The sequence below is a fragment of the Lepus europaeus genome, chromosome 4, assembly GCF_033115175.1.
Source record: "Lepus europaeus isolate LE1 chromosome 4, mLepTim1.pri, whole genome shotgun sequence".
Classification (NCBI taxonomy): Eukaryota; Metazoa; Chordata; class Mammalia; order Lagomorpha; family Leporidae; genus Lepus; species Lepus europaeus.
The window spans coordinates 146,149,954-146,171,361 of NC_084830.1; the positions used below are offsets into that span (position 1 = coordinate 146,149,954).

Consider the following 21,408-nt stretch of genomic DNA (forward strand, 5'->3'; position numbering starts at 1 on the left):
CTCCTTTAACATACACATTGTGATCTTATCCATATCTCACATGACCATATTAGGCATATGATTACATGGAAAAAGGCTGAAGGCCCTCCTTTTCTGTTTTCCTCTTTTTTGCTTTTGAAGTCTCTTTCTGATTTCTCACCTGAGAAGATTTTCCTGTCAACACATGGGCTTACTGTAGCCAGACTTTTCTAGGATGAAATTCCATGTCCACTACTTACTGTGTGACTTTGAATAAATGACTTCATCTGTCTGCTTCAGTTTCATCCTGAGTTGGGATAATAATGTCTACCTCACAATGGCATTGTGAGTACTAAATGAGTAACAGACATGTAAAACATTTAGCCTAGTGTCTGGCACATTAAAGGTACATAATAAATGTTAGCTGCTTTCCTGATCATTCTCCCCCTCCTACCACTCCCACGGCAAGCTGTCCCTTGGTAGTATTTTGTTATGCCCCTAGTATTTCATCACAAGCTGATTTCTGTAACTATTCGCAGGTTTGCTTGTCCTCACTGCAAACTCCTTTCAGCCAGGGAGTGTTTATTATTTATACTCCTTTCACCAACCCCATAGTGCCTTGCACACAGTTGTGCTTGATTAATACTTATTGACTCATTATGTATAATTTTGGAGGAGCAGTCATGAAACCAGCATTTATAAATACAAATCTGGTTTTTAGCTGTATAATTTTTATCCTTAACCTGGTTGAAAACAAACTGTAATAATTACATTTCAGGAGATGACGCATTCATGGCCTCCCCCTCTAACGGCTATTCATACACCATGCAAAACAGAACCTTCCAAATTTCCTTTTCCAACTAAGGTAAGTAAATAAAATGTGTCTTTGATACTGTAAGAAAACTCTGAATGGCTTGACTAATCATATGAAATTCAGAATCGTCTTGCCATTCCCATTCTAGTGGGAGACAGACAATAAGTAAGTGAATAACTAGGTAAGTTCAGATAGTGACAGCTGCTAAGAAGAAAATTAAACAGGGTAATGGAGTGTGAGCATTTGGATTGAGAGGTACTTGAGAAAGCTTTGAAGGCAGTAGGGGAAGAGACTTACAAGGCATTGATGTTTGTTGCAAACTGTTGTGGTATATTACAGGCCAGAGGTGGTGTGGGCTTCTCAGGCCGTTGACTGACAGAGCCTTCTCCACAGGACATGGCAGTGCACCTGTGTCCCAATGTTCTCTGGAAAGGGGTTCCTCAGAAAACATTTCTTAGTGCATCTAAAATCAGTGGATTAATTTTTTTTTTGCCTTAATTTATTCTTGGAAAAATAATACAAAAATATATTTCCCTTTTGAAAGTTTGACCAGGATCTGTAATAATACATAGGTCTTTTCCTAATCTGCCACCTCCTTCCATGTGTACCTTTGCAGGTCTTTTATATGCATTTATATATATTTGTATAATCATTACCTGTAAGACTTTTCCATTTAATTTGTTTCTGTACAGATATGTTGTTATGTATCTTTAATCAGCCAGCAATGGGTCTTTTGAAGACTTTTCCACATCAGTACATGCAGAGGTGTTTCTTTTCTGTAACTGCTCTCAGTGTAAATGCATCTAAGTTTATTTAGCCTTTTCTCTGTGATAAATTGTTTCTTTAGTGGATTTCGCTGTGCCTGCCTCCTTGTGTGCATATAAATTTCTTTAGAATAAGCAGTGAAATTGCTAAGCATTAAAAGTATATGCAATGCATACTCTAAAATTCTGTCCATGCTCCCACAACTATTAACTGTTGTTCCTTATATGCACACCACCAGCTGATATTATTAAATACTAATCTTTTGAGAGAAAAATGGCATTATATTTCCTAGATGGGCAGTGAGGTTCATCGTCTTTACACAGTTGGCATCCACATGACCTCTTTTTGTATCAGTTTGGCTGTTCCTCGTTACCCTTTGGGTTGCAACTTTAATGAGTCTTAGAGGGACATTTTTTGTTTTATATTGTTTATTTTGTTAGAATTCTCATTCTAGCAATGTTGCAAATATATCTCTCGATTAGATACTTGTCTTTTAAGTTTTCTAGTCTAGAAGATTTTAATTTTGATGAATAAGATGTATCCTTCTCTTCCTTTACCTTTTGCTTTCTAATGTTTTGTTGAAGAATTTTCACTCCCCCCTTCCTACCAAGGCTTATAAGCTACCCTCTGTTTTTCTTTTAATGTAATTTTAGTTTTAGTTTTGATTTTAATCTTTAGCTCATTTTACTTTTGTGGATGATGTGAGGTAGAGGATAACTTTCTATCTTTATGCATGCCATGTCACTCTGTTGCTTTATACAGAATGCACTTGCATTTAATGTAAAGTTGGAGTTTTGTGAGTTCTATGTACCCTGCTTAGGGGTTAGAACAGTTCCATCAATTCCAGCCTTCGTTTTCCTTTGTAGTCCACCTCATCCCTAACACTGGCAGCACACAATTACTCATCTGTTTTATGTCACTGTAGATTATTTTTACTTTTCTAAAATTTCACAGAATTAGAATCCAAAAACTGTGTATTTGTTTTGTGTGTTTGCCTTCTTAGCATATGCTTTTGGAATTCTTCCATGTTCTTGAGGATATTGGTAGTTTTTTGTTTTTATTCCAAGTTAGTATTCTGTTGTTTGACAGTATCAAAATTTGTTTATCCATTTACTTTTTGATGAACATTTGTGTTTTTTCTAGATTTAAACCATTAAGAATAAAGCATCTGGGGTAGGTGTTTGGCATAGCAATTAAGATGCTGCTTGGGATGTCCTTGTTCTGTATGAGGACATCTGGCTTTCAGTCCCAGTGTTGTTTATAATTCCAGTTTCCTGCTAAGACTATGGAAGGTAGCTGGTGATGGCTCAAGGTCTTTGATACCTAGCACCCACATAGGAGACTCAAATGGAGTTCCAGGCTGCTTGCTTTGGCCTGGCCCAGTCCTGACTGTTGTGGGCATGTGGGGAGAGAACCAGTAGATGGGCGATCTCTGTCTTCCTGCCTTTCAAACTAAATAATTGAGTAAGTCTATAAACATTAATTCATAAGTCTTTATATGACTTAGGTTTTCTTTTCCCTTACGTAAACTTAAACTGAGATTTCTAGCAAAAAGTAGAATTGCTGGGAAATATGATATTATACATGTTAAATTTAGGATAAACTGGAAATTATTCTACCACATTCCTACCTTACCCAAGTCCCACTTAACAGCAATGTGTGATAGTTCCATCATTCTTTGCCCTTGTCTACATTTACTGTTATCAGTCTATTTTAGCCATTTTATTGGGCATGTAGAGGTGTATCATTTTGGTTCTAATGTGTACTTTCCTGATGACTGATAATATTGAACCACTTTTTTTTTTTTTTTTTTTTGACAGCCAGAGTGGATAGTGAGAGAGAGAGAGACAGAGAGAAAGGTCTTCCTTTTTGCCGTTGGTTCACCCCTCAATGGCCGCTGCAGCCGGCGCATCGTTTTGATCCGAAGCCAGGAGCCAGGTGCTTCTCCTGGTCTCCCATGTGGGTGCAGGGGCCCAAGGACATAGGCCGTCTTCCACTGCTTTCCCAGGCCATAGCCGAGAGCTGCATTGGAAGTGGAATAGCTGGCACACGAAAACCCTGCAGGCGGAGGCTTAGCCTGTTATGCTACAGCATGGGCCCCCAAAATTTATTTTTTAGTTCCGTTTTTCTACAGGCTTTTTATTGAAGTACCCTCATTTCCGTGATTTCTAAGAACTTTCTTTTAGAAGTATTTTTGTTTTTATTGTGATTGTTATCTTTCTGCATATGTTGAGTGTCATTTGTTTTTCTTCTAGCTTCTTAAGGTAGAAGCTTAGATAATTGATTTAAAATTTTTTTTTTTTCTAATACAGCTTTTAAAGCTGTCAGTTTCACTCCAAGTACTGCTTTAGGTATAGACCGTGCGTTTTGTTGTGTTCTGTTTTCATTATATTCAGTGAAGATACTTTCTAATTTCTTATGTGGCTTCTTTGATCCATGGATAGTTTCGAATTATGTGAATTTGTTTTCCAGTGTTTGAGTATATTCTAGGTACTGTTCCTGGTTTCCAATTTATTTATATTTTTAGCAGATAATAAATCCTGTATGATTTTATTTAAGATTTATTGAAATTTGTTTCACAGTCCTGTATGTGATATTTCTTGGTTGCTATTTGATGTCCACTGGACATAGTGTAAATAGTTTATATATCTCAGATCATCTTGGTTGAGGATCACTAACGTCCATCTACTTACTGATTACTGAGAGGAGTATTGATAGAATTTGTAGCTTTGTCTTATTTCTCCTTTCAGAAAGTTGTCTGTTTTTGGTTCATGTATTTTGAAACTTTGTCTTAGGTACATACACATGAAAGATTTCTATGTCTTTCTGATTGAATTTATCTTTGTTTTATTTTTCTTAATCATTTGAAAGGCAACAACACATAGAGATCTCTTATCCGATGGTTTACTCCCCAAATGCCCCTACAGCCAGGGCTGGGCCATGCTGAAGCCAGGAGTCTGGAACTCAGTCCAAGTTTCCTACTTGAGTGATAGGGACCTGGTATCTAAACTGTCATCTCTGCCTCCCAGGTTGTGCTTTAGCAGGAGTCAGGAGTTGGAGCTAGATATCAATCTCAGATACTCAAATAATGCAATATGGGATGTGGGTGTCTTAACTGCTGGGATAAATGCCCACCCTAATCCATCCTTCCTTCCTTCCTTCTTGATTGATTGATTGACTGATTGCAAAGGCAGAGTTACAGACAGAGAAGTGGGGGGAAGAAAGATAACTAGATCTTCCATCAGCTGGTTCATTGCCCAAATGGCCACAACAGCTGGGGCTGAGCTATGCAGAAGCCAGAAGCATGGAACTCCTTGTGGGTCTCATTTGTGGGTGGCAGGGGCTCAAGCATGTGGCTATCTTCCAGTGCTTTCCCAGGCACATTGGCAGGAAGCTGGGTTGGATGCTGTATTGTAGGTGGCAGCTTGACCTGCTGTGCCACAATGCCTGCCCCCAATCCTTTTTAAATTATGAGTTGTCTGTCTTTATCTCTGTTACTAGTTTGTTCTGAAGTCTGTTTTGTCTGATAGTAAAATATAGTTACTCCAGTTTCCATTTATTTTTAGGCATTTTCCCATTTGCCATTCTTTTACTTTTTTTTTTTTTTAATATATTTTATTAAAAGGCAAAGTTATGGAAAGTGAGAGAAAGAGATCTTCCATCCTCTACTTCATTCCCCAAATGATCACCGAATCTGAGCCTGGGCCAGACAGGAACCAGCAGCTTCATCCAGGTCTCCCATGTAGGTGCAGGGGCCCAAGCACTTGGGCCATCTGCTGCTGCCTTCCCAGGCACATTAGCAGGGAGCTGGATAAGAAGTGAGTAGCCAGGACTTGAAATGGCACCAACATGGGGTGCCAGCACTGCAGGCGTGGCTTACCCTTTTGGGACACAACACTGGCCCCTTATTCTTTTATTTCTAATCTGTCTGTTAAAGTATTTGATTTCTTTAAGGAAGCATGTTATTGAGTCTTGATTTTTTTCCTTAGTCTACAAGTCTTTGATATTTAATCATGGAATATTTAACCTATTTTTATTTTTTATTTTTAAATTTTAGATTTTTATATGAGACACAGAGAGAAAGAGAGACACCCAGCTACTGGTTCATTCTTGAGATGGACTCAGTTGATGACAATGGGCTGAGACTAGAGCCACAGGCTAGGAACATAATCCATATCTTCCTTGTGGGGGCAGAAACCCAATTCCTTGAATCATCAACACTGCCTCCCAGGATATTTCACGGAAGCTGGAGTCAGAAACCAGAGCTTAGAATCGAACCTAGGCACTCTACTATGGGACATGGGCATCTTAACTGCTCAGGGTAGATGCCCATTTCCTGAACTGTCTCTTTTTAGTGTAATTATTACTAATTTAATAGAAAACAATGACAAAGTTTACCTGAGTGAGAACAAAGTTCCACATCTAGACATCATTCTATTTTTTTAAAGGTTTATTTTTATTTATTTAAAAGGCAGAGATAGAGAGATCTTGTATCCATGGGTTCAATCCTCAAATGGCCGCAATGGCCAGAGCTGGGCTGATTGAAAATCAGGAGCCAGGAGCTTCTTATAGGTCTCCCATCTGGGTGCAGGGACCCAAGCACTTGATCCATCTTCTGCTGTTTTCCCAGGCACATTTAGCAGGGAGCTGAATCAGAAGAGGAGCAGCTGGGACATGAACTGGTGCCCATATGGGATGCCTGTCCTGCAGATAGTGACTGGCTCCAGGATATCATTCTAGACTAAAGATGAATCAGATGGCTGGCGCCGCGGCTCACTAGGCTAATCCTCCGCCTTGCGGCACCGGCACACCGGGTTCTAGTCGCGGTCGGGGCACCGATCCTGTCCCGGTTGCCCCTCTTCCAGGCCAGCTCTCTGCTGTGGCCAGGGAGTGCAGTGGAGGATGGCCCAAGTCCTTGGGTCCTGCACCCCATGGGAGACCAGGAGAAGCACCTGGCTCCTGCCATCGGAACAGCGCGGTGCGCCGGCCGCAGCGGCGGCCATTGGAGGGTGAACCAACGGCAAAAGGAAGACCTTTCTCACTGTCCACTCTGCCTGTCAAAAAAAAAAAAAAAAGATGAATCAGAGTGCCCATTCCTCCTCTTTCTCTCGCTGCCCCCCTACAAGCTATATTTATAGTCATTGAAAAGAAAGTAATATGCAGAAGCAATCTGATTTGGCTGCAATTGACATTTTCCTTATATGAACATGATGTAGTAAGTATGCAGCCTGTGATTAACTAAGATTCACTTGTTTAGTGAAAAGGATAAACTGTTTTTTTTTTAAGGATTAAAAAAATTTTTTTTAATTTGATAGGCAGAGAGGGGGAGGGAGAAAGATGTATGTTCCATCCACTGGTTCACTCCCCAAATGGCTACAATGGCGAAGGCTAGGCTGGACCTCAGCTGGAAGCCAGGAGCTTCACTAGAGTCTCCCACATGAGAAGCAGGGGCCCAAGTATTTGGGTCATCTTCTGCTGCTTTTTCAGGTGCATTAGCAGGGAGCTAGATCAAAACTGAGCAGCTGGTATTTGAGCCAGCGCCCATATGGCAACTCCAGCCCAAAAAAGGGTATGCTGTTAGGTTAGTTTACAGTTTGTGTGCATGTCCAGCTAGGGCACAGTGTACTATGTATAAAGGCTACTCTGGAACAAATTTGTCAAATCAAGTACAGAGTACAGACTTAGCCCAAATTTATTTCAGTCCAACAATATTTTGGGTTTTAAATGTATCTTTTTTAAATTTTTTAAAATTTTTTAATTTTTTTATTTTTGACAGGCAGAGTGGACAGTGAGAGAGAGAGACAGACAGAGAGAAAGGTCTTCCTTTTTGCCGTCGGTTCACCCTCCAATGGCCGCTGAGGCCGGTGCACCACGCTGATCTGAAGGCAGGAGCCAGGTGCTTCTCCTGGTCTCCCATGGGGTGCAGGGCCCAAGCACTTGGGCCATCCTCCACTGCCTTCCCGGGCCATAGCAGAGAGCTGGCCTGGAAGAGGGGCAACCGGGACAGAATCTGGCGCCCCGACCGGGACTAGAACCTGGTGTGCCGGCGCCACAAGGCGGAGGCTTAGCCTGTTGAGCCAAGGCGCCGGCCCTAAATGTATCTTTTTACTGTTTGTTCACTCTTCCTCGCATCTGCTGTTTCTTTGTTTCCTTTCTTGAGCTTCTTTTAGATTAAATTATTATTTTTAAATATTCCATATTTTTCATATACTTAATAATCATTCCTTTTTTTAAGTTGTAAAATTAAAGCTAGTGTTTATCAGAATATTTTGAATATAAATTCATTGTTCTGGTTAATACCAACTTTTTTGCCAACAGTTTTTTATCAAGACATAGTACATAATTTACGCGTTTAAAATGTACAGTTCAGCTGCCGGTGCTGTGGCTCAGTGGGTTAAAGCCACAGCCTGCAATGACAGCATCCCCTGTGGTCATTGGCTCAAGACCCGGCTGCTCCACTTCCTATCCAGCTCCCTGCTAATGAGCCTGGGAAAGCAGTGAAATATGGCCCAGGTCACTGGGCCCTGGAATCCACATGGGAGACCTGGAGGCAGCTCCTGGCTCCTGCTTTGGGCGAACCCAGCCCTGGCTTTTGCAGCCAATTGAGGAGTAAACCAGTAGATGGAAGATCTCTTTCTCTGTAACTCTTTCAAATAAATAAATAAATAAATAAATAAATCTTAAAAACAAATAAAAGTAAAGTGAACTATTCGGGCCAGTGTTGTGGTATAGCAGGTTAAGCTGGCTGCCTGCAACTCTGGCATCCCATCTGGATACTGGTTCAAGTCCCACGTGCTCCATTTCTGATCTAACTCCTTGCTAATGTACTTGGAAAAGCAGTGGAGGATGGCCCAAGTGCTTGGGCCCTTGGATCCATGTGGGAGTCCTAGAAGAAGCTCCTGGCTTCTGGCTTTGACCTGGGCCTTCCCTGGCCTTTGGCAGGCACTTCAGGAGTGAACCAACAGATGGACGAGCTCTCTGTCTCTCTCTCTCTCTCAACTCTAGCTTTCAAATAAATAAATAAATCCTTTCTTTAAAAGTGTACAGTTCAGGACTGGCATTGTGACACAGCAGGTTAAGCCACTGCCTGAGATGCTGACATCCCACACTAGCACTGGTTCAAGCCCTGGCTGCTACATTTCCAATCCAACTTCCTGCTAATGTATGCGGGAAAGCATTGAAAGATGGCCCAAGTATTTGGGCCCCTGCCAAACATGTGAGAGACCTGAATAATGCTCCTGATTCCTGGTTTTGGCCTGGCCTAGCCATGGCCATTGCAGCCTTTGAGAAGTAAACCAGCAGATGGAAGATCTCCATCTCTCCCTCTCTTTATGTAACTCTGCCTTTCAAATAAATCTTTTTTTAAATATACAGTTCACTCATTTTTTGTATACTCATGTGAATCATTGTAGAACATTTTCATGAGTCCCAAAAGACACCCGATACCCTTTAGCAGTCACCCTTCCTCATCTTCCAGGGTCCCCTTCTTTAAGCATCCTAGCTCTCCCTATTGTATGTTGTATCTCCATGGATTTGCCTTTTCTGGACATTTTGTTATAAATAGAATCACACGCTATGTTATTTTGTGACAGTTTTCTTACTTAGCATGAGGTTTTCAAGGTTTATTCCTATCGTAGCATGTATCAGTACTTCATTCCTTTTAATGACTGTATACAGTCCATTATATGGCTGTATCACATTTTATTTCTCCACAGTGGTTAGATATTTGTTTTCTTTCCACTTTTTGGCTGTTATGAATGTTTCTGCATTGCATAAAGAAGTATGTATGTGTGGACATGTTTTCAGTTTTGGTTATATACCTAAAAGTGAAGTTGCTGAGTTATATGGTAACTCTGTGTTTAATTATTTGGGGAAGTGCCAGATGATTTCCAAAGTGGCTATTATACTTTACACTCCCATCAGCAGCATTTAAGAATTCTAATTATTCCATATCTTGGCCAACTTGTCATTATCTTCCTTTTATTATAGCCATTTTAGTGGATGTGAAATGGTTTTGACTTGCCCTTCCCTGATGGCTAACAATATTGAACACTTTTAATGTGCTTACTGGCTTTTATAAATTTTACTTAGAGAAATAAGTCTATTTTGTTTATTTTTAAATTTTACTTTCTTTATATTTTTTTAAAGATTGGTTTATTAGTAAGTCAGAGTTACACGGAGAGAGAAGGAGAGGCAGAGGGAGACAGTGGTCTCACAACCATCGGTTCACTCCCCAGTTGGCCGCACTGGCCAGAGCTGTGCTAGTCCGAAGCCAGGAGCCAGGAGCCTCCTCTGGGTCTCCCACGCAGGTGCGGGGGTCCAAGGACTTGGGCAATCTTCTGTTTACCCAGGCCATAGCAGAGAGCTGGATCGGAAGTGGAGCAACCGGGACCCAAACCAGTACCCATAAGGGATGCCGGCAGTGCTACACCACAGCGCCGGCCCCATCTTTCTTTATTATTGAAGTGTAAGAGCTTTTATATGTTATGGAGACCAGTTCCTTGTCAGATACATGGTTTGTAAATATCTCCTGTTCTGTAGGTTTTTTGCTTTCTTGTATTTTTTGAAATATGAAAGTTTTTAATTTTGACATCTAATTTACCTACTTTGTTGTGATTGCTTATGCTTTTGGTGTTATACCTAACAAACCAAGTCACAATCCAAAGTTACAAAGATTTATACCTGGTTTTCCAAGAATTTTACTGTTTTAGCTCTTTTTTTTTATTTTGAATATTTATTTATTTCCTTGAGATGCAAAGTTATAGGGGGAGGGAGAGACAGAGAATCTTCCATCCACTGGTTTACTCCCCGAATGACCGTAATGGCCAGAGCTGGACTGATCCAAAGCCAGGAGCCAGGAGCTTCTTCTGGGTCTCCAACATGGATGCAGGGGGGGCCGAGTTCTTGGGCCATCTTCTACTGCTTTCCCAGGCCATTAGCAGAGAGCTGGAGCAGAAGAGGAGCAGCTAGGACTAGAACTGGCGCCCATTTGGGATGTGGGCACTACAGGTTGGGGCTTTAACCCACTGTGCCACAGCGCTGCCCTTGAATACTGTTTTTAATCCAGTTCTTCCTTATGTCCCTTGGTGCATTGCTCATCCGGGTTTATTCCCTCTGGCTGCTTCTTTTTCTCTTCTTTCTATAACTGCCTCTGGTAACAGTTTTCATAGCAATTTGGTGAATACTGTAAGGATATACAAAAGAAGAAATATTTTTTATGTCAGGGTGCCAAATATTTGCTTGTGGAAATGCAATAAAAGAAAGAAATTATTTGTTAGTGCTTAGTTGGGTACATAGTTGATTGCATCTTTTGTGTGACTATGGCATCCGAAGGAACCAAATGTCAGAGTAAGTCCATCTAGTGTCAGACCTTTGAAGCACTATATTTTCTTGTGTAAGAATGCTTTTGTTTTCAGTAATAAGAGGAATTTAAAAGTGACTGTAAAGTCTTACTTCATTTTTATTTTATCCCTTTAAAATCTCAACATTTTAATTTTATATATAGCATGTGTATTGGTTAAATAGGAATACATACAGTGTACTTAATTTGGAGGTAAAACAGAAGATTTGTTTTGGAAATGGAGTACGTGATCAGAACTTGGAGGCCAACTTGCTTGCTTCCACTGTAGTCATCTACCTGTACTACTGCAATAGCCTCCTAGCAGGTTATCTTTACTTCCATTCTGGTTTCTCAAAGCTGTTGTCAATTCCTAGAATGATTTTCCCAATTTGTACATATGGTTGGGTAAGTCTTCCACTTAATAAACTTGGACCACACAAATCTTTAATACGGTCTATAAATTTCTTACCATTCTTCTCCCTCTCTGCAGCCTGTAAGACCCTATATGGGCTGCTCTCTTCCCCCTTTGGCCTTTACGTCAGTTCTTCCCTGAGCATTTGCCTATTTTGTCTTTTCCCAGTTTCCTTCCTAAACATAAACATCTTTCCAATCTCACCGTGAATGATACTTCCTCAGGAAAGCCTTTCCTCATCTTCCTGCCTAGTTCTCTTGCTCACACACACAGGTGACAGCTCTTACATGATAACTGTGTGTGTACTTGCCCTTTATTGTACTGATCATAGTTGCCATTTTACCTTTATTTGCATGAGTACTTGCAAAGATAGTCATTATTCATCTTATTCAAATTGGTGCTAAACTCTCTGACGGCAAGTCCCTTGTCTGTTTAGTTTTTTTTGTTTTGTTTTGTTTTTTTTAAGATTTATTCAATTATTTGAAAGGAAGACTTACAGAGAAGCAGAGGCAGAGAGAGAGAGAGGGAGGTCTTCCATCTGCTGGTTCACTCCCCAATGGCCACAAGAAGTGGAGCTGGGCCGATCCAAAGCCAGGAGCCAGGAACTTCTTATGTCTCCCACACAGGTGCAGGGACCCAAGCACTTGGGCCATCTTGTACTGCTTGACCAGGCCGTAGCATAGAGATAGATCAGCAGTGGAGTAGCCGAGTGTTGAACTGGCATCCATATGGGATGCTGGCACTGCAGGCGGCTTCTTTACCCAGCACGCCACAGCACCAGCTACCCTTGTCTGTCTTTGCCTATCATTATGTATTCCCAGTATTTAGGTACAGAAGTGAATGCGATGCCAAAGAACTTGGGTTTCTTTCCTAGGAAAAACAGAGCCATTTTGATTCCTCTGTAAAATAGAATAGCAGTGATGATGCAGAGTAAGACTGGGGCTTTGAAAAGGCCAACCGGAAGGTGCAGCCGAGGAAAACAGAGTCTGAAGCCAAGGAGATCCATTGTAGATGAAGGAAAAAGATGAGGACCTAAAGTCTTTACACAGTAGATGGAGAAGAGATGATGTTGAAGTTAGTAGTATTTCAGAGACATAATCCACACTAGTCTTTAATATAATCCTGTAGTATTTAGTTATCGGTTATCAGTTGTGAGAAAAAGTTGTCAGTGATTATTTGGAAGCTTTGACTTTGAATTTAAAGAGGAGATTTGTTTATTTGAATGTTTGACAAAACAACAGAGAAGGAGAGGAGAGAGGGAAGGATGGAGAGAGAGAGAATAAATGAGAATATCTGCGTATCCTCTCCCATGGTTGCAACAACCATAGCTGGGCCAGGCTGAAGCCAGGAGCCAGGAACTCCATCCTGGTCTCCCACATGAGTGGCAGGGACCCACATATTTAGGCCATCTTCTGCCTTCCCAAATATTATCAGGAATGCCAGATCAAAAGTGGAACAGCCAGGACTCGAACTGGCATTCCAATGTGAGAATCCAGTGTCACAAGTAGTGGCTTCACCTGCTGCACCACAGTGTTGGTCCAGTGCTGTTAACTTTAGGCCGTTTACCTAGTAAACAAGGCAGTAAGCAGTTAAAATGCATGGAAACGGTTCAGTGCAGCAAGTTAAGTGGCAGCCTGTGATGCTAGCCTTCCATTCGAGTGACTTTGAGTCCTGGCTGCTTCACTTCCTATTCGTCTCCCTACTAATGCTCCTGGGAAAGCAGAGGAAGGTGGTCCAAGTACTTGGGCCCCTGCTTCTCATGTGGGGGACCCAGATGGAATTCTGGCTTTCCAGCTTCAGCCTGACCCAGCCCCAGCTATTGTGGCCATTTTGGAGAGTAAACCAGTAGTTGAAAGAGCATGTACGCTCTCTCTTTTCCTCTTTCTCTGTTTCTGTAACTCTGCCTTTCAACTAAATAAATAAATCTTTTATAAGGGGGCCTGGGATAGAAGAATCTTGAATTTTCGGGAAAAAAATTTATCTATTTATTTACGTGAAAGGCAGAATGACGGGTTGAGGGGGAGCATTTCCATCTGCTGGTTCATTCCCAAAATGCCCATTTGAGATAGGGCTGGGCTAGGCTGAAAGCAGGAGCATGAAACTTCATCCAGGGCTCCCATGTGGGTGGCAGGGGCCACAGTACTTGAACCATAATCCACTGCTTTCCCAGATATATTAGCAGAAAGTTGGATCAAAAGCAGAGCATCCTGAATCAGTACTCCAGTAAGGGTTTTTGGCATTTCAAATGGTGGTTTAACCCACTGCACAATGTCTAACACAACAAAGAGTGACCTCTTGGCTACTGTTCTATTTTTAGATTTTTAAACAGTGGTATTAAGATATAACTCACTTATATATTCACTTATGTGAAGTCACCCATTTGTTTGATCTTTTTAAAGGTTTCTTTATTTGAAAGGCAGAGTTACACACACATGCACACACACACAACAGAGAGAGAGAGAGAAATCTTCTATCTTCCATCCCCTGGTTCACTCCCCAAGTGGCTTCAAAGGCTGGAGGTAGGAGCCAGGAGATTTTTACAGGTCTCCCATGTGGGTGGTAGAGGCCCAAGTACTTCGACCATCTTCCACTGCTTTTCACAGGACATTAGCAAAGAGCTGGATCAGAAGTGGAACAGCCAGGACATGAACTGGTGCCCATATGGAATGCTGGCATTATACGCAGTAGCTTTACCTGTTAGGCCGTAATGCTTGCTCCGTGAATTCACTCATTTAAAGTATGACTTCCAAGGGGTGGCACTGTGGTGTAGTAAATTAAGTTGCCTCCTGCGATACTGGCATCATGCCCGTATTGGAGTGCCGGTGAAGTCTCAGCAGCTCCACTTCTGATCCAGCTCCCTGTTGATGCACCTGGGAAGGCAGTGAAGGATGGCCCAAGTGCTTGTGCCCAAGCATCCTCGTGAGAGATGAGGATGGAATTCCTGGCTCCTGGCATTAGTTTGGCCAATCTGGGGGTGGGGGTGGGGGTGGGGGTGGGGGTGGGAGAGTGAACCAGCAAATGGATGTCAGTCTGTCTGTCTGTCTGTCTCTCTGTAATTGCCTTTCAAATAAATAAAATAAGTCTTTAAAAAGTAATGATAGGGCCAGCACTGTGACATAGTGGGCTAAACCTCTGCCTGTGGCACCATCATGCCATGTGGGCACTGGTTCGAGTACTATCTGCTCCACTTCTGACCCAGCTCTCTGCTATGGCCTGGGAAGGCAATGGAAGATGGCCTAAGCACTTGAGCCCCTGCAACTGTATGGGCGACTTGGGAAGAAGCTTCTGGCTCCTGGCTTTGGATCGGCCCAGCTCCGGCTGTTGTGGCCATTTGGGAAGTGAACCAGCGGATGGAGGATCTTTTTCTCTGTCCCTCCCTCTCTGTAACTACCTCTCAAATAAATAAAATATTTTTTAAAAGTTAACTTTATAAAGAACTTTTAAAAAAACAAGCAATGATAAAGTATACATTGCATTAATTATATTTATAGATCTGTGCAGTCATCACCATAGGAAGAAACTCTTCACCCTTGGCTGTTATCCTGCTTCCCCTCTAACCTCTCTCTCCCCCAACCCCAAGGAACCACTAATATGCTCTCTGTATTGATTTTCCTATTCTAGACATTAAATGAATCATATAAAATAGTCTTTTGAGTCTGATGTTTTCAAAGCTTATTCAAGTTGTACCATGTATCAGAATATTATTCCTTTTTGTGGCCAAATTATATTCCATTGTATGGATGTACATCACATTTTATTGAATCATCTGATGGACATTCCACTTATTTCTATTTTTGCTTATTACAGAATGTGCTGCTATCAACATTCATGTAGAAGCATTTATGTGGGGATATGTGCTTATTTCACTTAGTTTTATACTGAAGAATATATTTATTGTATATTTATTGTATTTATTGTATTTATAGTTATATACCTTTGAGTAGAATTGCTAGGTCATATGGTCATTTTGTGTTTAATCATCTGAGGAACCTCCTCTAACTTTTCCAAAGCAGTACACCAATTTACATTTCCACAAAGACTCCAGTTTCTCCTCATCTTCGTCTACATTTGTTACGATCTTTTTGATTCTACTAATCTTAGTGAGTGTGAAGTGGTAGGCCTCTCCTTGTGGGCTTGATTTGTATTTCCCTAATGACAAATGGTATCATGCATCTTTTCATGTGCTTATTGGCCACTTGTAAATCTTTCTTGGAGAAATATCTGTTCAGATGCTTTTCCCAGTTTTTAGTTGGATCTCTTGTTATCTATGAATTACAAGAGCTCTTTATATATATATATATATATATATATATATATATATATATATATATACACACACACACACACACACGCAAGTACATATGAAGTATGATTTGCAAATATTCTTTCCCATTTTGTGAGTTCTTTTTTTATTTCCCTAATGGTATCCTTTGAAACACAAAATTTCTTACTTTTCCTGAAGTTCAGTTTATTTTACTTTTATGTATTTCATATTTTTGATAACATATGTATATAAAAATTATTTGCCAGATCTTTGGTCATTAAAATATGACATTGTGTTTTCTTACGAGTGTGATAACTTTAGCTTTTACATTTACTTCTTTGATCCATTTTGAGTTAACTTTTCCACAGTGTGTGACATAAAAGAACAACTTCATTCTTTAGCATGTGGCTACTTACTTGTCCTAGCCTATTTGTCGTCCATTTGTTGAAAGGACTATTCTTTTTCTATTGGATGGTGTTGACACCTTTCCTAAAAACCATTTTGACTATAGATGCATGTTTACAGCTTTTCTTAACAAGAAGGTTATTTTAACTTTCTTATTGTTTAGATGGTTCTTTCACAGATATTCTGTTACTGAAGAAAGCTTATGTTTATTTTTAAGTACTTTAGGGATTATACCACAGACTTTTATCTAGAATGAGACACTGTTTTCAGCATCAAACAGCTATTCTGGTCATGAAAGTTGAGTTTGTAAAACCATGTTTCTTGAACTAAAGGTGACATTTTTAGCTTCCATTCTACTGGTGCTTCCTGAGTGCTAGGAACCATGCTATTCTAAGGCTTACAAAAAATACATGGCAGTCTTTTCCTCAGGCTGCTAATTATTTAAAAGATACTGGGAGCAGAGAGAGGGAGGGAATAACATGACATGAGGATAGCCTCATGGAATTTTTTTAGCTAATAAAAGTGCTATATTTTGAATGTATATAGAGTGTATAGCTGTTTTTACCTATACACTGTTTATAATGTTAACTTTTTTTGGTAAAGTAAGCATTTTCTTAAGACCCAAATCTTCACTTGCAATTCTTTACTCTTGTTCAAAGCTCTGAATTAAGATGAGTATCATGAATGCTGCAGAAAAGAAAGATGATAAAGCAAGATGATTGGGTAGCCCCATGTTATTATTGTCATGCTCTTGGAAAGTCCATTGTTGGCCACAAGATTGTTGAAGCTCATCACACAGAATCGTAACATTCTTTCCATGTCTTTTCTTTCATGTAATTTGAAGCATTTTTCCCTAATGAGTCTTTCCTTCTTAATGTCATTTTGTATAATTTTATGTTCCTTTTTCTTAGGAGCCTCAGCAGTCCAACTTTGGTCCTGGAGAACAAAGTGAGTATTTTTTTTGCTCTTGGTTTTCAAAGTAATCTATTTACTAAGTATTTGATTCTCGTGGTCTCACCATATATTGCTTTAGTAATTCTTTTGCGCTTCTTACCCTAATTTTTATGATCTGATAAGTAGTAATGGGTTGAACTAAATCTTGGTATGCTTAAAAAACATCAAGGTCAGTGTCTATGGGTCTTGGGAAATTAAAATAAACTTCACTAAAATAGTTGAAAGTTCATATATTTGGATGGTCACCTCATAAACTCAAGAGTCATTCTTCTGACTTTCTTTTTTTTTTTTTTTTTAATTTTATTTGTTTATTTGAGAAGTGGAGTCACAGGCAGTGAGAGGGAGAGACAGAGAGAAAAGTCTTATATCTGCTGGTTCACTCCCCAAATGGCCACAATAGCCGGAGCTGAGCCAATCCGACCCAGGAGCCAGGAGCTTCTTCTGGTCTCCCACACAGTTGCGCAGGCCCAAGTGCTTGGGTCATCTTCTACTGCTTTCTCAGGCCATAGCTGAGAGCTGGGTCAGAAGAGGAGCAGCCGGGATGGGAACTGGAGCCCATATCATATGCTGGCGCTGCGTAATAACCATGCCTCATTCTTCTGACTTTCTTCTTCTTTCATGAAGATACTTGGTTTTTTGATGGTAAAACTTCAGGCAAGAAAGGGTCATCGTGGCCGGCGCCGCAGCCCACTAGGCTAATCCTCTGCCTGCGGCGCCGGCACCCCGGGTTCTAGTCCTAGTTGGGGAGCTGAATTCTGTCCCGGTTGCTCCTCTTCCAGTCCAGCTCTCTACTGTGGCCCAGAAGGCAGTGGAGGATGGCCCAAGTGCTTGGGCCCTGCACCCCATGGGAGACCAGGAGAAGCACCTGGCTCCTGGCTTTGGATCGGTGCAGCGCGCCGGCCGTGGCAGCCATTTGGGGGGCGAACCAACGGAAAAAGGAAGACCTTTCTCTCTGTCTCTCTCTCTCTCTCACTGTCTAACTCTGCCTGTCTTAAAAAAAAAAGGGGGTGGGGGGTCATCGTAGCTGAATATGGCTCTTCTCTTCCCAAGTCTGTACATTCCCAATTTATGCTTCCTTGGTCTTCTGGTCTGGGTGGAAAGCCTGGTCTGCTGTGTGCTACATCCCAGTCTTTACCTCTACTCTCTTGACCTCTCAGAAGAACCTAAAAAGAAGAGAACTTTAGGGAATGCAAATATGGTCCCAAGGGATACTGATTGTGTACATTGATAGTGATAATGTCAGGAACCATTACAAATGTGGGAGCTTCACCCTATACCTCTGTTAACAAAATAGGTAGTCTTTTTGCCAAGAGTAACAACTTCTTAAATAAGGTAGTTTTATACTGGTTTTAAGGTGAGTGGGAAAATGAAAATGAGGAACTTTTGAATGCTTGCTAGTTCTTTTTAGTGATCTTAAAGAGATGAAACTAAGGGGTTGGCACTGTGAAATAGCTGGTAAAGACGCCGCCTGCAGTACCAACATCCCGTATGGGCACCAGTTCAAGACCTAGTTGTTCCTCTTCCGGTGCAGCTCCCTGCTGTGGCCTGGGAAAGCAGTAGAAGATGGTTCAAGTCCTTGGGCCCCTACACCCACATGGGAGACCCAGAAGAAGCTCCTGGCTCCTGGCTTTGGATCTGCCCAGTTCCGGCTGTAATGGCCATTTGGGGAGTGAACCAGAGGATGGAAGACCTTTCTGTGTCTTCTCTTTCTCTTTCTCTCTCTTTCTGCCTCTGCCTCTCTGTAACTTTGCCTTTCAAATAAATAAATCTTAAAAAATAAAAAAGATGAAAATTAAATTTTTACATGAAATTTTGAAGTACCATTATATATAGACTTAAGGGGGACTTCAGAAAGTTTGAGGAAAATGTAATTAAGTGATAATTTAAGTGCAAAAATTTTGAAACACACATGTGCACTGTCTTCAGAAAGTTAATAAAAATGTTACTATAAAAGAACTTGCATGAATTTCAGAATTTTTAAACCAAAATAAACTTGTCTTTTAAATACATTTTTCCACAAAGATTTTGACATACCCTTGTAGAATTCTTAGTTCTTCCTTGAAGGTGTAGGTATTCAAAAAAAGGAGCTTGATATTTTTGATGCACAGAAAATAGCTAACTGTATGCCAGAAAATTGAAATTTTCTCTTTTTTTATTTTTTATTTATTTATTTTTGACAGGCAGAGTTAGAGAGAGACAGAGAAAAAGATCTTCCTTCTGACTCCCCTAATGGCTGCCACGGCCGGCCGTCTGCACCGATCCGAAGCCAGGAGCCAGGTGCCTCCTCCTGGTTTCCCATGTGGGTGCAGGGCCCAAGCACTTAGGCCATCCTCCACTGCCTTCCCGGGCCACAGCAGAGAGCTGGACTGGAAGAGGAGCAACAGGGACTAGAACCCCGGGGTGCCGGCACCAGAGGCAGAGGATTAGCCAAGTTCTCTTTAAGAACATATCATCCTTACTCCTCCCCCATTTTCTCTCCCCAAAGCTAAGTATTGGCAAGTGGGATTATAGCTGCACCTGTTCTTTGTAACTTTGTATTTTTTTCACTTAAGTTATTTTAGAGCTGTTTATCAATATAAAGCTCTAATTCATTCTTTGTAATGTTAAAATTGTACTATAGCTGGTGCTGTGGCGTAGTAGGCTAAGCCTCCACCTGTGGTAGCAGTATCCTATAGGAGCTTCAGTTCGTGTCCTGGCTGCTCCTCTTCCAATCCAGCTCTCTGCTTATGGCCTGGGAAGGCAGCGGATAGCCCAAGTGCTTGGTCCCTTGCACCCGGAAGAAGCTCCTGGTTCCTGGCTTTGGATAGCTCAGTTCTGGCCCTTGCAGCCATTTGGGCAGTGAACCAGATGATGGAAGACCTTTCTCTCTGTCTCTCCCTCTGTCTGTCTGTAACTCTACCTCTCAAATAAATAAATAAAGTATTTTTTAAATTTAAAAATTGTACTATATTATATGAAAGAATCATTATTTAACTAGTCATTTACTGATGGACATTTGTTTTCAGTTTCTCCTGTTAGAAATATAAGTATTCGTGTGCGTGTGTCTATTTCTCCAGATACACCTGTAAGGTAAATTCCTTTCATTGGAATTGCCAGGTCAGTAGCAGTATAGTTATAGTATTGATGAGATAATATTGCCAGATTGCCTTCTAGAAAGATCATATAAGTCTGCATTCCTACCAATAGCATGTAAGCGTGTCTACTTCTGGAGTACTTACCAACCAGTGTCTCATATTATTGAGCTTTAATGTTTTGCCATTTACATGGGTAAAGAATTATATCTCATTGTTTTGATTTATATTTATTTGAGGATAGATATTTTACAGTCTAAATAGCCAATCATTTGCTTAGTTACACATTCTTTTTGTTCTAGAAAGATATAACCCTTCTTCTAAAACTTCAAATGGACACCAACCTAAATCGTAAGTTTACTTACTTATTTAACTTTTTATTAAAATTTTTTTGCTAAAAGTAGTTTGTGATATCTGAATATTTTGGACAGTACTTAGAAATATTTACTTAATCTTTTAAGGCAAGAGTGGACAAACTGTTATGTAAAGGACCTGATAGTGAAATATTTGAGACTTTCAGGACTACCTTGTCTATGTACTGTCTTTAATTCTGCTGTTGTAGTATGAAAGCAGCCAGAGACCATGGGTATCACTGTGTTGCAAGAAGACTTTCCTTGCAAAAAAGCTGATAGGCTGAATTTGGCTTGTGGGCCATAGTTTGCCTATCTCTGCTCTGAGATCACAGTTTCTTTCCTCATCTCTCACAGGTTTTGTGTATGTGTGTGTGTTCATAGTTCGTATTTAATAAGTCATAGCCACTCAGTGTAAGAACCAACGTAGTTTACTGTCTTTAAGATTTTCCAATTTTATGTAGTCAGAACCAGGAAGATACATCAAAATGTGATAGGATGATGATAAAATTTCAACTTACACAATGAACTGAGTTCCTGTTACCTCAGTGACTAAAATGAAATTCTAAAGAAACCATGGCCCATAGTGTCAGGTCCCTATGTCATAGCCACCAACTGCTGATAACCTGTCTGGCACCACTGCAATCAGCATAGGGAGAACCAAGTAAAAATGAACAGGTATGAATACATGCTCCCCTCTGCCACTTCTGAAAAATTGAAATTGTATTTCTATTTATCATATAAATACATGCACTGTTCAGTGCCTACTATAAATGTGCACATCGTTTTGTTGAAGATAAGAAAGCATAAGTAGTCTGATAAAATTTTGGACATACTCACATGTGTGAACAGGTTCATTGAGTTGCCATTATTAAATCAGAAGGATTGAGGGAATTCAGAATAAGTATATTTCCCTGCGTAGAGATCCACTAAAGCTCATGTCCTAAAGAATACTCTGTCTATCCCACTTTCTTGGGCCAGCTTTTAAAGTCTTTTCATAATTCTATAATCATCTGTTTACTTAATTTCAAGGTGGTCTTTTGTATAATATTTTGAGCATTTCTTTCCCACTGAT

General features: G+C 40.6%; 1 protein-coding gene across 3 annotated transcripts in view; it reads left to right on the top strand.

Annotated features, from left to right (window-relative positions):
• AFF4 (ALF transcription elongation factor 4) overlaps positions 1-21,408 on the top strand; it is a 99,213-nt gene that overhangs the window by 44,438 nt on the left and 33,367 nt on the right. For 2 of the 3 annotated variants that reach the window (XM_062189172.1, XM_062189170.1), the window contains exons 5-7: positions 737-823; positions 16,870-16,906; positions 20,286-20,334. In XM_062189172.1, coding sequence (XP_062045156.1) covers positions 737-823; positions 16,870-16,906; positions 20,286-20,334 — 173 coding nt within the window. The remainder of the gene's footprint in view (positions 1-736; positions 824-16,869; positions 16,907-20,285; positions 20,335-21,408) is intronic. The other variant, XM_062189171.1, reaches the window with a different exon arrangement.